Below are 12,745 nucleotides of genomic sequence, written 5' to 3' on the forward strand. Positions count from 1 at the left end.
TGTTGCCTGTCTTGTTTTCACAGCATCAACTCCAGCTCTTTTTGTAATCTTAAAGTCGTTTTTCAAGTTAGACTTTTCTCTCTCTCAACAAGCTATGATGGAAAGTAGGGGGAGAATGACATTGACATTTTAACTATGTAGAGAGGTGTTCCAAAAAACACTGGAAACAATGACCAAGTGTGTAGTTACATTGTGAACTTGACAGCAAGAGAGACATGTGAACGGTATTTTGCAATCATAGGAGGAAGGGCATAATAAAAATACTAATTGTTCTGAAAAGTCCTGAGTAGTTTTTACCTGGTCCCATTGAAGGGGCAAAACACTGATCAAATGTAGGGGAGACCGGGATTGGTTGACAACAGGGGTTGGTTGGCACACAGCATTTTTTGGTCCTTTTGAAAGTCACAGAAACAAAATTGTAACATCCAAATGTTTACTTTCTTGACCTGCACTCATCTACTATGTTAAAACATCTGAAAGTCACAAACGTTTTTGGTGAGGGTAACATTTCACTTATATAGTATCAAAAGTAAGTGGTCTATGGACTAAATGTATTATCAAATGGTGTCAGATAAAGTGTAGTTAATAGACATAGGAATCAGTTCAATTTTCGTTTTAAATGTGAAAGTCTGTAATGAGTGATGGTAGCTGGCTAACATCATTTCATCACAAAGTTGGTGTGAGTGGGGTTTGTTGGAACAGTGATTTTGAAGATTTTGAAGCAATTTAATAAAAACAATTTTAAGACATGTATTATAGGTGTGATGGGGGAGGGGGGCTACTAGGAGGGCTACTGTTGTGGTTACTGTCCCTTTTAAATGTTTAATAAGAACATTGTTGTCAACATTCTGGTCTTCATTCTTGTTGCCTAATCCTGAGGATTAGGGATTGGGTTAGGGATCAAATATACATTCCTAATGAATTGCATAAAACATGTTGTGATTAATTGCTTAAAATGTACTACTAAATGTTCAAATTGTTTCTATTGTCTTTTAACCTAGTTTTAGACCCCCCACAGCGCAAAGGTGAAAATCAAATGCTTCACTTTATTTTTGTATTAGGTAAAGTTGTCGCAAAACACGACGGTGGTTCAAAGTGACCCAAAGGTTCACAATGACCCAAAGGTAGCACAAGGGTTAACATTGTGCCAACCAACCCCATATTGTGTTCCAACGCCCTGGTGGGGCTGGTTGGCACAAATGCATAACATTTAATCACAAATCACAACATTTTACAAAATATTTCTGTACATTTAAACATATGTGATTATAGCTTAGACCATAACGTTTCATTTGCTGCTGGTTAGAATATTCTAACATAAATGATGCCAGAGAAATATGGCAGACAGTGAAAGTGTGTCAACCAACCCTGGTCTCCCCTACTCTGTTTTACAGCATTTCTCACTTTATGTGTTAGCACAGTTTGAAAAATGAATATAGTTGCTGCATAAAGAAAAAAATACATGGTTTCAAAATAATTAAATGAAGTTAAAAAAACAATGGGATGACACATTATTGGCAAGGACTTTCCAATAGATTTAGTATTTTAGACACTAGTACTCAGTTTATCAGAGGCGTGTTTTGCATGTAGAACATAATTTGGAAGAATAAATCAAATACAAATATATATTCAAATTTGCCTGTATCAGCAACTGAGAACAAATTCATATTGTAGGCCTATGTGTATTACATTACATTTGATTCATTATTCAGACGTAAAATAATACTATTTGTAGTTGTCACTGGAACAAATATAATCATGAGGAAGTCTGCTGAACCACTTGAGGAGCTCCGTCGCAGTTTCCTTCAGCCCACACGTTTTCACTGGTAGGCAGGAGCTCTGCAACTGCCTTTCATTGGAGACATTGTGGCTCAGAGGACGCTGGCAAAGAGCCAAGATGGCTTCCTTTCCGTGTGTAAACAACAACAGCATCAAGTAAACGTGATTTGAGTTTAGGCCTGTTACCTCGCGCACCCTTGTCTCTGGAAATATACGAGAAATACGCAACCAAAAATAGTAATGTGACATTTAACCATGTGCTGAAGAATTCTATAGTAAGTATACTATAATATAACCAACTGAAATGTAATACAAATTTTCACTCGAGACCATATCGTTCTCTCGCGCTAGTTAGCTAGCGAGGTAGCTCGCGTAAGCTAGCTTGTCCGCGAGCTAGCTATGTGACCACACACAGCTAGCTAGCTAGCTATCTGAAATGATCTTGAACTGTAGAGCGAGGTAACAATTGGATTATTTAACCACCAACTTCGATGAGACAGTTAGCGCTAACGGTATACGACATGTTTTGATTTAAAAATAGTTTTATTACAGACATTGCCAAACATTTTCGTCGCCAGCAGCAGTAAAAACGGATTAGTATACGAATGGCTATCGATGTAGATAGCTAGCCTACCCGTCCGTGACTAGCTAGCTAGCTATTTAAGCAGCTAACTACGTTTGTGGAGTAGCTGGCCAAGTTGAAGTGCCAAGCAGTCTAGCTTACGAACGCTGGCCCAAATACATAGGAAAAAATCTGGTAAGCTATATTAGCTAGTGTGGCTGGCTATCCAAAGAGTTAATGTCGGCAACGTTTGTACAGTATTAACTAGCTACTGGTCAGGGCTTTCGTTGCTAAAAAACGCAGAGGTAGCTACGCAATTTCTAAGGTTAACCAGCTAGCCTACTTGGTAAGCTATCATTTTAGGTAAAAATAGCAGCAATCCAATGCCATTGCTAACGATAAATTCGCTGCTGTAGTATGTTGTGCCAGGGGTTGGAGCTATTGTGGGACAAAAAGGATAAGGAATTAGTCGTTGGTTTATTTTACAGTATAGCTAATTTGTGACATTAGCAGCTTTAATATGAGGGCTAGTTAACGAGTACCATCGCCATTAAATATAATGTGGTTGACTAGCACTGGTGTTGGAAAGCAAATTGGCTGCCTCAAATTTAAGCGACTATGGACGGCACACACCAGGGGAGACGTTAAGTCAATAAGTAGTTAAGCACCGTGTTATTAACAGTGATTAACGTTAACAAGCTAGCCAGCTAACTAACCATGCCACTGTCTGATTAACCTCGCCTTGGGTTTTCAGATCTGTGTCCTTCAGACAACTCATCCTTCTACTCTTGGTGGGGTAGCTCTATAGCCATGTCCTCACAGCAACCCACCAGCTCAGCCTCCAACAGTCCTACCAGCACCCTTGGCTCCCCTTTCTCTGTCATCAGCCCCTCACTTGGTTCTCCTGGTGTGGGCTTTGGACCAATTAGCAGTAATCAGGCAAGTACAGTCTGCCTCTAAATATGGAATGTATGTTGCATGCTACGTGGCTGAAAAGGAGCCATAACAATGATTCCCCACTAACAAACGCAGTTGGTTTTCTCCACCTCCTCTGCTTGTTGTACAGATCAACTCTTCAATGTCGGGGATGCACTCCATCAGCAGCTCAGATGATGTTAAGCCACCATTTGGCTTAAGGCCCATGTCTGCACACAGCCCTGGGATAATGCTCTCCCAGAAACGCCTTTGTGCCATCTGTGGAGACCGCTCCTCTGGTGAGTGCACCGAGGCCAGGGTTCAGCAAGGGCTAATCCCTTATTGTCTGCATTTTTCTGTCTAGTCCAACTGAAAGCCAGTGTAGCATTCGAAATGCCGTATGGAAACATGGTGTACGAACACTTGTAGCGTAAAACAGTTCTCTGCACTTCATGACCACGAAACCATTCAACGACAAAAAGGTCCTGTTTGATTCTCAGTGTGGGGCTGGATGTCCCCCGTCATCACTCTTCCTTCCTTCCTTCCTTCCTTCCTTCCTTCCTTCCTTCCTTCCTTCCTTCCTTCCTTCCTTCCTTCCTTCCTTCCTTCCTTCCTTCCTTCCTCCTCCTCCTGTCCTCTCCCACAGGCAAGCACTATGGTGTGTACAGCTGTGAGGGCTGCAAAGGCTTCTTCAAGCGCACCGTGCGCAAAGACTTGAGCTACACCTGCAGGGACAACAAAGAGTGTCTGGTGGACAAGCGCCAGCGCAACCGCTGCCAGTACTGCCGCTACCAGAAGTGCCTGGCCATGGGCATGAAGAGGGAAGGTATGGAGGGCGGGCCATGGGCATGAAGAGGGAAGGTATGGAGGGCGGGCCATGGGCATGAAGAGGGAAGGTATGGAGGGCGGGCCATGGGCATGAAGAAGGAAGGTATGGAGGGCGGGCCATGGGCATGAAGAGGGAAGGTATGGAGGGCGGGCCATGGGCATGAAGAGGGAAGGTATGGAGGGCGGGCCATGGGCATGAAGAGGGAAGGTATGGAGGGCGGGCCATGGGCATGAAGAGGGAAGGTGAGGAGGGCGGGCCATGGGCATGAAGAGGGAAGGTATGGAGGGCGGGCCATGGGCATGAAGAGGGAAGGTGAGGAGGGCGGGCCATGGGCATGAAGAGGGAAGGTATGGAGGGCGGGCCAAGGGCATGAAGAGGGAAGGTATGGAGGGCGGGCCAAGGGCATGAAGAGGGAAGGTATGGAGGGCGGGCCAAGGGCGGGGGGTCGCAGCCTCGCTTTTTCCCAAGGCACTCGGAAGAGCGCTTTGATGAGAGGTCCCCTCTAAATAGGGACAACGTCTTGATTGAGCCTTTTCCTAGGAGGAGGGAGAGACGCCACGTGTCACCCAATACAAGAAACCTCAAACTCTCAATTAAAATGATCGTTCTTTCGTTTGAAGCCCTAAAACGTCCCAAGATTCCGTCACCGATAATTACGTGTATTTGATTGACGTGAAATGTAGTCAGGATATCTAGAATATTTGACTCGTTTGTAGAATTGAATTTTGTAGAATATTGCCCAGTTAAGTATTTGACCAAAATCAATTTAGACGTGTGTGTTAATTGTGGGGGTGGGTATGTAAGAGAAACGAGGGGGAGAGACCTGAGAATTGGGGTAGGTTTAAATAAACTAACCCCTCTCTCCCTCTTTTCCTTTTGTTTTCCCCTATTCTTTCTCTCCCTCCTTCTATAGTGGTCCAAGATGAACGTCAGAAATGTAAGAATAAAAATTGGAAGACTGGAAGGTTGACGATGAATATGACTGGATGTGTTCTTTTTTTCAAGAGATTGGGTTTGAAATTGTGCTAATATTGAGACCATGCTGTTTTGATCTCTGTGTAGGTAGTTGACACATAAGGCTATCATGATACTCATGGTACAGTGTTGTGACAATTGAGGAGAAAAAAAACGTTTCAGACACATCTGTTTTATATTCATTTAGAACGGGAAATCAATAGTTACATTAACCTGTCGGACCTTCTTCTGATCTAGAACCGTAAGCTCAATGTTGCACACTAGTGTTTCCTTCTTTTCTTTCCTCGATCTCTTTCTCTGGAACCCTGTGTGTTTCTCCCTCATGTTGTCCCCCCCCCCGTATTAAACCTCCTTACCTCTCCTTACCCCTCCCTCCCTCTCCTTACCCCTCCCTCCCTCTCCTTACCCCTCCCTCCCTCTCCTTACCCCTCCCTCCCTCTCCTTACCCCTCCCTCCCTCTCCTTACCCCTCCCTCCCTCTCCTTACCCCTCCCTCCCTCTCCTTACCCCTCCCTCCCTCCCTCCCTCCCTCCCTCCCTCCCTCCCTCCCTCCCTCCCTCCCTCCCTCCCTCCCTCCCTCCCTCCCTCCCTCCCTCCCTCCCTCCCTCCCTCCCTCCCTCCCTCCCTCCCTCCCTCCCTCCCTCCCTCCCTCCCTCCCTCCCTCCCTCCCTCCCTCCCTCCCTCCCTCCCTCCCTCCCTCCCTCCCTCCCTCCCTCCCTCCCTCCCTCCCTCCCTCCCTCCCTCCCTCCCTCCCTCCCTCCCTCCCTCCCCTCCCCTCCCTGTGTTGGTGGGAGCAGCCGTGCAGGAGGAGCGCCAGAGGAACCGGGAGCGCGAGGGGGAGCTCGAGTGCAGCAGCGCCGTGAACGAAGAGATGCCCGTGGAGAAGATCCTGGAGGCAGAGACGGCCGTGGAGCAGAGGACCGAGCTGCACTCTGACGGAGGCTCGGCCGTGAACTCTGTGAGTCGGGGGGGGGGGGGGGAGACACACCCCAGGATAGGGCCAGATGTGGGCGAGACTGAGTGGTCACGTCGGTGTGCAGATTCAATGTGGTGTCGTCCGTTCAAATGATCTGCCTGCCACTCATCTACTACACTGCCAAAACTGTACATATCATGTGAAAATCTTTCTTTTAGATTTTAAATCTAGTTAGGACTTGTTTCTAGTATAAATAGCTGATCTACTGACAGCAAAAAAATAATATAATAATCTTATCCAGTAAAACTTTCTTACTGCACTGGCATGTACTTATTTTAGGCATATTAAGCAAGATCATAACTAAGATGTTTGCACCTAAATTTGGTGGGCATTTTTGCAGTGTACAAACACATTATTATTTTAGAGAATAGAACGTTTTGTTCCGAGGTCAACATGGCTTTGGGGAGTTCTTTCTTCACAAGCTTGGCTCGTCTCGTTCCAGCCCCATGATGCCGTCACCAACATCTGCCAGACGGCAGACAAGCAGCTGTTTGCCTTGGTGGAGTGGGCCAAGAGGATCCCTCACTTCTCTGAGTTACCCCTGGACGACCAGGTCATTCTCCTGCGCGCAGGTAACAGCCTAGAACATGCGCCTTGGGATGTCTCGACCACAATCGCAATTCGTTCATTGCGATAAAAATAACGTCGCCGAATCCCCTAGCTGCCGCTGTCTTCCCTGGTAATCTTCCAAGGAGTGCTCGATTCGACGCTGTCTTTATTCACTGTATCGTGTTCCTCTTGGGTCAATCAGGTTGGAATGAGCTCCTGATCGCTTCCTTCTCCCACCGCTCCATCGCGCTAAAGGACGGGGTCCTGCTGGCCTCCGAGCTGCACAGGGACAACGCGCACAGCGCGGGGGTGGCGGCCATCTTTGACAGGTTAGCCACGGCACGTGCCAGCGGCGTTTCAGATGCACCTCATCGGCCTGTATCGTAGTGTCACGGCAGCGTACTAACCTACTTCCTTGTGCATCCAGGGAGAGTGTTCAGAGTGCCGAGGTGGGCGCCATATTTGACAGGTGAGAAGAAAAAAAATATATATTTCTGGAGAATTCCTCAGAGAAATGCCAGCCGTCTGTCAGCTGACGTGTTTCCCCCCCCCCAAACCCCTCTCGTCCAGCGTAGTAACTGTTGCCTCATCTCTTCCTTCCCCGCGCGGTCGTGCCGTCGCTTGTGCAGGGTGCTCACCGAGCTGGTCAGCAAAATGCGAGACATGGAAATGGACAAGACGGAGCTCGGCTGCCTCCGAGCCATCGTCCTCTTCAACCCAGGTACGGACGCTCGCCCTCGGGGGGCCGCCCGCGCTCTGCCCGGGGGGGGGTCCACACCTCGAGCCCTGCACTGGGGTGGGTGGTGGTGGGAGGAAGGGAGGGAGGGAGGGAGGGTGGAGACCCAGTCTCATGGATGTGGCTGTGTATGGTCCCCCAGATGCTAAAGGCCTGTCCAACACCGGTGAAGTGGAGCTCCTGAGAGAGAAGGTGTACGCATCACTGGAGGCCTACTGCAAACAGAAATACCCTGAGCAACAGGGAAGGTGAGTTCCAGAGAGACTGGCTCATTTGACCCTCGCGGGTGGAATTTCACCCGTTTCTGTATAGAAACTGTGCCGCTCTCTCTTGTTTTCGGAGTATGATTTGTTTGCACTCGTAAGAGAGCTTTATAACTGCATTGTCTAACTTATTTATGCGTGACAAAATGATTTCTGTGGTTTCTTCCTCCCCGTCAATAGATTTGCGAAGCTTCTCCTCAGACTGCCTGCCCTGCGCTCTATTGGCTTGAAGTGCTTGGAGCATCTCTTCTTCTTCAAGCTCATTGGTGACACCCCTATCGACACTTTCCTCATGGAAATGCTTGAAGCTCCTCACCAGCTGTCCTAGAGTGGGAGGAGCCACGTGCCCGGGGTTAGATAGCTTGGGTCTGGGAGTTTGCTGGAGTGGGACTGCACTTTTAGTTCTTTGAATATTCAGCAATTTGTCTCACTGCTGTCTGGGTTATGCTATTTAGTGCACCACAGATTTGCTCTTTAGACCATTCCCAAGACATGCCATGATCTACAGGCTGGTGCTATATATTAATATAACTTCATGAGTAACTGACAAAAAAAACAAAAACAAAAAAAGTATTTTTAAAAATGGGAACCTTTAGTTCCCTTAATGGCTTACTGAAGCAGAAATTTGGGTATACATTTTATATAACTATGTTTATGCTTTTTAGACACCCCAAATGATAAGCTTCAATTATGTTTATGTCTCCATGAACAACCATAACCTTTAAAAAAAAAAAAAAGTACAAAAAAAGTCAAGCTAAGCTGGGTCATGGGTATGCAATGAGGCTGTAATTTTTCTTTTTACTCCTTTGTAATTCGAACCAGATCTTTTGGAGAAAAAAAAAAAAGTTGTCTTTCTTGGGAAAGTATATTACTGTACCAAGCTTTCACTGTGTACTGTGTGTCTGACTATAGCTCCTAGTGTTGAAATCCCTTTCTGATGATTTGAAAGAAACAAGTTAACCGTAAACATGGGGGATGTGTAACAAACGATCACAGCCGACGGAGGACAGCCCTGTGTTGAGTGTGGACTAGCTTTATTTGTTTAGTAATATGCTATTAGCGTTGTTTATCTTTTTGCTGTTTTGTAATAATCTAATCACCTTGCAGTTAATGATTAGACTGCATTGCACACTTGCTATGTACCGTTTCTAAACCACACTATCGTCAAATGTCTGACCACCAAATGCAAACGTTTTGTACTTGGGTGCTATGACAGACAGTTTGCCATTTATTCGGTGCAGCCGTTCACCAAACTGCAAACATAGGAAATTATGCAAGAAACAAACCCCTTGAAGAAAAAAAAAAAAAAAAAAGTTAAAATGTAGCAATACAAAATGTATATTGCGTAAGCTCTCTCTGCCTGTTAACTGTTCCGTTCAGGGGTTTTACAAAGTAAATCATTGTCTGTTGGAAAGGGAATACTCCAATGTGTAATTTATCTAAACAATTGTAAGGTACTGTGCAAATATAATTGTTCAGGGAAAAACTATATATTGATAGATTTGACTTATGAGATCAGGAGGCAGACAAATTATGTAATAATCAATGTGCCCTTGCTTTTAGTCTCAACTTGTATAGAGCAGAACATGTCTTAGGTTGCACTGGGTCCCTAAGGCTTTCAGCTGAATCTGTCAAATCTTTTTCCCTTTTTTTTTTCTTAATTTCTTTGAAGCTTTCGTTATTATTCGTATTTCTTGTGTATTTCTTTTCTAGATGTCTTGTTCATCATACGCTGTCTCTGTTTAGTTTATTAAACACAAACCATAATCACATTTACAGTTCCATGACACCTGTGGGCATAGAAATATTAAAACAAGACCAAATATGAGTTTTGTATGATGATCATGAGTGAACATCTGTCAACAAGTGTGTTGTTATATTTGTCATTAATCTGCGTACACTCTGGAGCAGTTCTTGTCTGTGTGAGTGACTTGCAGCATGGGTAGTGTGGACTGAAAATAAAGAGGCTTAACTTTTCTTTGTTTCAATTGTACATCGTGATGGCGCCTATGTCTGTCAGCACACTGCACACTAACTGAAGGATCAAACTGTTAAATCGTTAATATTGAGCAGCAAAGTCTTTAAAAACACACAGGACTCACTGACAGTGGCACTTGGTAAGCCCTAAAAAAAGTGCAAGGTTCCAAATACTCTTCCAGAAACAACACTGAAATATTGCACCTTCACACATTCAATGTCTCCGGCCATCCGAGGTTGCAGTTTTGAATTTAACCAGCAGGGGATCTCATTTACCGTATCCAGAAACACAGGTGACATCTTAACAGTAGCATGTCAACACTACTCGCAACTCTTTGATGAGGCTTTTTTTTATTGCATTTATTTTCATACATACATTTCTGTTGTGGGCATAGATGCAAGAAAAGCTCACAGAGTTTAGATAGTACAGCACTTGTATCCAAGCCCCACAATGACGTGGTACGGCACAGGCAGCAATGGGTAACACGGGCTAATGTTGAAATGAGAAAAAACGGATTGTTGTTGAGTGCAATGGAATCGAAGGCTTCCGAGGCTTCCACAGGAGTGCTAAGGTGGTTAAATGGATCACTGCATCCTACCATGTTTTCAAGTCTGTGCAGAGTAAAAACGTACAACAAAACAAACACTCAAGTCTCCGAAATATCAAACCAACATCCCTCAGATTCTAGTTGAAGTGACATCTGCAGACATTTTTGAAAACCATGCATGGCTTGGTTTCGCTTAAATTACAAAGATAACAATACAAAATAACATTCTTAGAATAATACTGATTTATCTATAATACACTATTCTATACAAAATACCGACAAATGAAAGACAAACAGTCGTGACATTTACATATTTCTTTTTACAGCATTCATCTACTTTTACTTTACATGTACTCAGCTTTTTATTTTATTTGCCAATACTCAAAGTACTGTACCATCTGGGAAAGAGGCTAAACAGATATCTCTCTCATCTTCTACTTGTTTCCATAAAAGATGCATGCTACAAATGGTGTATAAGGTGCTGAAAAGGTTCCATCCAAAGTTGCCAGAAAGTACTCACAAGATAGATAAGCGGCAAATATTTTGCGACTGGTTGTGGATAATCACTCAAGGTGCTGCACATGTAGCACTTTGATATATATTTTTTTTATCTCTCAACAATGGCTATGCTTCCATCACAGTGGGCATTTGTGACTGTAGAACAATCTCACAACTTTGCTAACAATTGCTAATGAACATTACAAAAACAAGTCTGACTAGATCTAAGAACCTCAATAGATAGTCAGCTGTGGGAAAGTTCAGATAAGGTACGTGCCCTAATTCTACATTAAGGCAGATGGATTTAGCTACTACTCATAGCTTAGCCCTAATAAAATAAAATACAAATAAATCATGTTTGTATTGAATTATTTACGGGTACCACAAACTACATGGAAGTAGAAGACATGTAATTGCCATGGAACATAGTTTGATCTGATTTCTGGATGTTAGAGAGAATGAAAAAAAAAATGACAGCTGTTGAATGGTCAATGGTTCCAAGTCCTTGGTCTAGGTGATAATGCTACCCCAAGCTCTGTTTGCTGTATGTCTTTAGTTTCACACAGTGACATTCTCTAGATTATGTCCCCTGAACATGGCTTAATAAATAGACATCTCTAAAAGGCACTCACTCATTTGCAGCTCATCATTTCTATAAAACAACACACAAATATTTGTTGAACTTTTTTTTCTTCTTGAATATTAAAGGTCACTCATTTTTTTTCACTTGATGAGTGGTTACATTTCTACCAAGCCACTCTCTCAATTCTAACACCTCAGTCACATTATAAGTGTGGTCAACTATGGACTAATGACCTGCATCAGTGGTGATCACCTGCCTGGTCTCTTACATGCAGCATGTGTTTATTCTGTAGATTTGCTCAAGCTATATATTCAGTATGAATGACATGTGTCAGCTTGGGCCCAGCACTATCCGACTACTCTGCTCCCATGTCAACTTGCCGCTCACTCCAAAGCCAATCGCTGCATTATCCATTCCATAAAATCCTTTTATCCACTGTTTCAATTCCGCGTAGCGTGAAGCGTGTTCCACATTCCTCTCCCACACACCATGCCATGTTCCACAAATTCCAGTTCATCCCTCCTCCGACACAATTTCCAACTCACTGTAACCAAGCTCCGTGTATGGAAGATGGAATCGTGATACGGCCTTAAGAAATGGTATTTTATGGCAAACTGTGCTGCTACTTGGTTGCTGGTTATACAGGATGGTTTATTTTCATGTTTGGCGGATGTTGGAGTGGTGTGACAGTGTCAAGGATGAATCACTCCCTCTCTAAAAATCAAACTTCTACATCCAGTGCAAATATTCCGCGTCTGATCACCTTCGTCAGCATAAAAGTACTTTTAGACAAAACTACTACAGTAGTACAATGAAGCAGAATAACTGTTGTGTGCACAGAGCCAAATCTATCAAAAGAGAAAGAAAATGCAACCACAATTTTCTTTTTGTTATCGCTAAAACCACACGGGTGACGACCCAGGCTCTGCACAATCTCAGACATTTCTCACGTCGAGGGTTGGCGTAGCTACGGAGTTCTGCGCCGCGATAAGCCCTTGTGGCTCAGGCTGAAGGCCACAGTTATTCAAGCACTCACTTAGCCAAGTAACATTGGAGCTCCAGAGCGCTCTGTTTACAGGAATACCTCTCAGCCATGGTCACAAACCCACTGGGATTAAGACTTGCTTTTTACATTTGAAGTCGGAGACGTTTCTCCAACGTGTCCCCAACACCCATGTTCAAATTTACACTTGACCCTAATAGGGCCAGCGTGTTGAATCAGCACTCAAGTAAAACCTCATAGTTTAGTGGTTTGAATGTTTCCCTCGGGACCTGAGAAAGTGGAGGGTAGGAGAGTTCGCACACTGCCCTCACAGAACCACTTGGCTGACCAGAAACAAAATGTGGGGCCTCCATGTCTCTGGATACACCTAGTATTGCTGGACACTTTTTGTTTCAGCATGTCTCTGTCCAACTTTATCAACAGACACACACTGGTGTCTAAACATAAAGGTGAGATCCACACATCCAGGCAGTGCCAGGGTTGGTGCCAGCCTTGTTGCAGTTGGGTGGCTGGCTGGTGGGCGAGATGAGGGAGGGGCAGTGGGATTCTCAGA

The 12,745-nt window shown here is 44.4% G+C and overlaps 2 protein-coding genes across 8 annotated transcripts in view; one reads left to right on the plus strand and one right to left on the minus strand.

Moving 5' to 3' along the window:
* Positions 1 to 1,893: 1,893 nt before the first annotated feature.
* On the plus strand, positions 1,894 to 9,560 carry LOC146300490 (retinoic acid receptor RXR-beta-A-like). Of its 4 annotated transcripts, none has more exons than XM_084702916.1 (12): positions 1,896 to 2,054; positions 3,096 to 3,280; positions 3,408 to 3,555; positions 3,903 to 4,082; positions 4,999 to 5,022; positions 5,857 to 6,017; positions 6,478 to 6,607; positions 6,787 to 6,913; positions 7,012 to 7,053; positions 7,214 to 7,305; positions 7,463 to 7,568; positions 7,764 to 9,560. In XM_084702916.1, exons 2-12 carry the CDS (start codon positions 3,152 to 3,154, stop codon positions 7,909 to 7,911), a joined length of 1,287 nt encoding a protein of 428 aa, XP_084559042.1. In that variant the 5' UTR covers positions 1,896 to 2,054; positions 3,096 to 3,151; the 3' UTR covers positions 7,912 to 9,560. The 4 variants fall into 4 exon arrangements, with proteins under 4 accessions (XP_084559069.1, XP_084559042.1, XP_084559060.1 ...); XM_084702934.1 differs by lacking the exon at positions 1,896 to 2,054 and adding an exon at positions 2,157 to 2,291; XM_084702925.1 differs by lacking the exon at positions 1,896 to 2,054 and adding an exon at positions 2,345 to 2,536.
* Positions 9,547 to 12,745, minus strand: part of fhod3b (formin homology 2 domain containing 3b) — a 99,649-nt gene continuing 96,450 nt past the window's right edge. For all 4 annotated transcript variants that reach the window (XM_084702884.1, XM_084702892.1, XM_084702876.1 and 1 more), the window contains one exon: positions 9,547 to 12,745. This exon is cut by the window's right edge and continues 123 nt beyond it. The gene's annotated coding sequence lies outside the window, so the exon portion shown is untranslated.

The sequence above is a fragment of the Hypomesus nipponensis genome, chromosome 2 (assembly GCF_054491055.1).
Source record: "Hypomesus nipponensis isolate SF chromosome 2, ASM5449105v1, whole genome shotgun sequence".
In the NCBI taxonomy this organism is placed as follows: Eukaryota; Metazoa; Chordata; class Actinopteri; order Osmeriformes; family Osmeridae; genus Hypomesus; species Hypomesus nipponensis.

Bases quoted from the DNA above. Each gene is read 5' to 3' on its own strand.
- LOC146300490 (XM_084702916.1), top strand. From the start codon at position 3,152: ATGTCCTCACAGCAACCCACCAGCTCAGCCTCCAACAGTCCTACCAGC. The intron at 6,018-6,477 runs GTGAGTCGGGGG...GTCTCGTTCCAG, and splicing joins GAGGCTCGGCCGTGAACTCT to CCCCATGATGCCGTCACCAA. The intron at 7,306-7,462 runs GTACGGACGCTC...ATGGTCCCCCAG, and splicing joins CATCGTCCTCTTCAACCCAG to ATGCTAAAGGCCTGTCCAAC.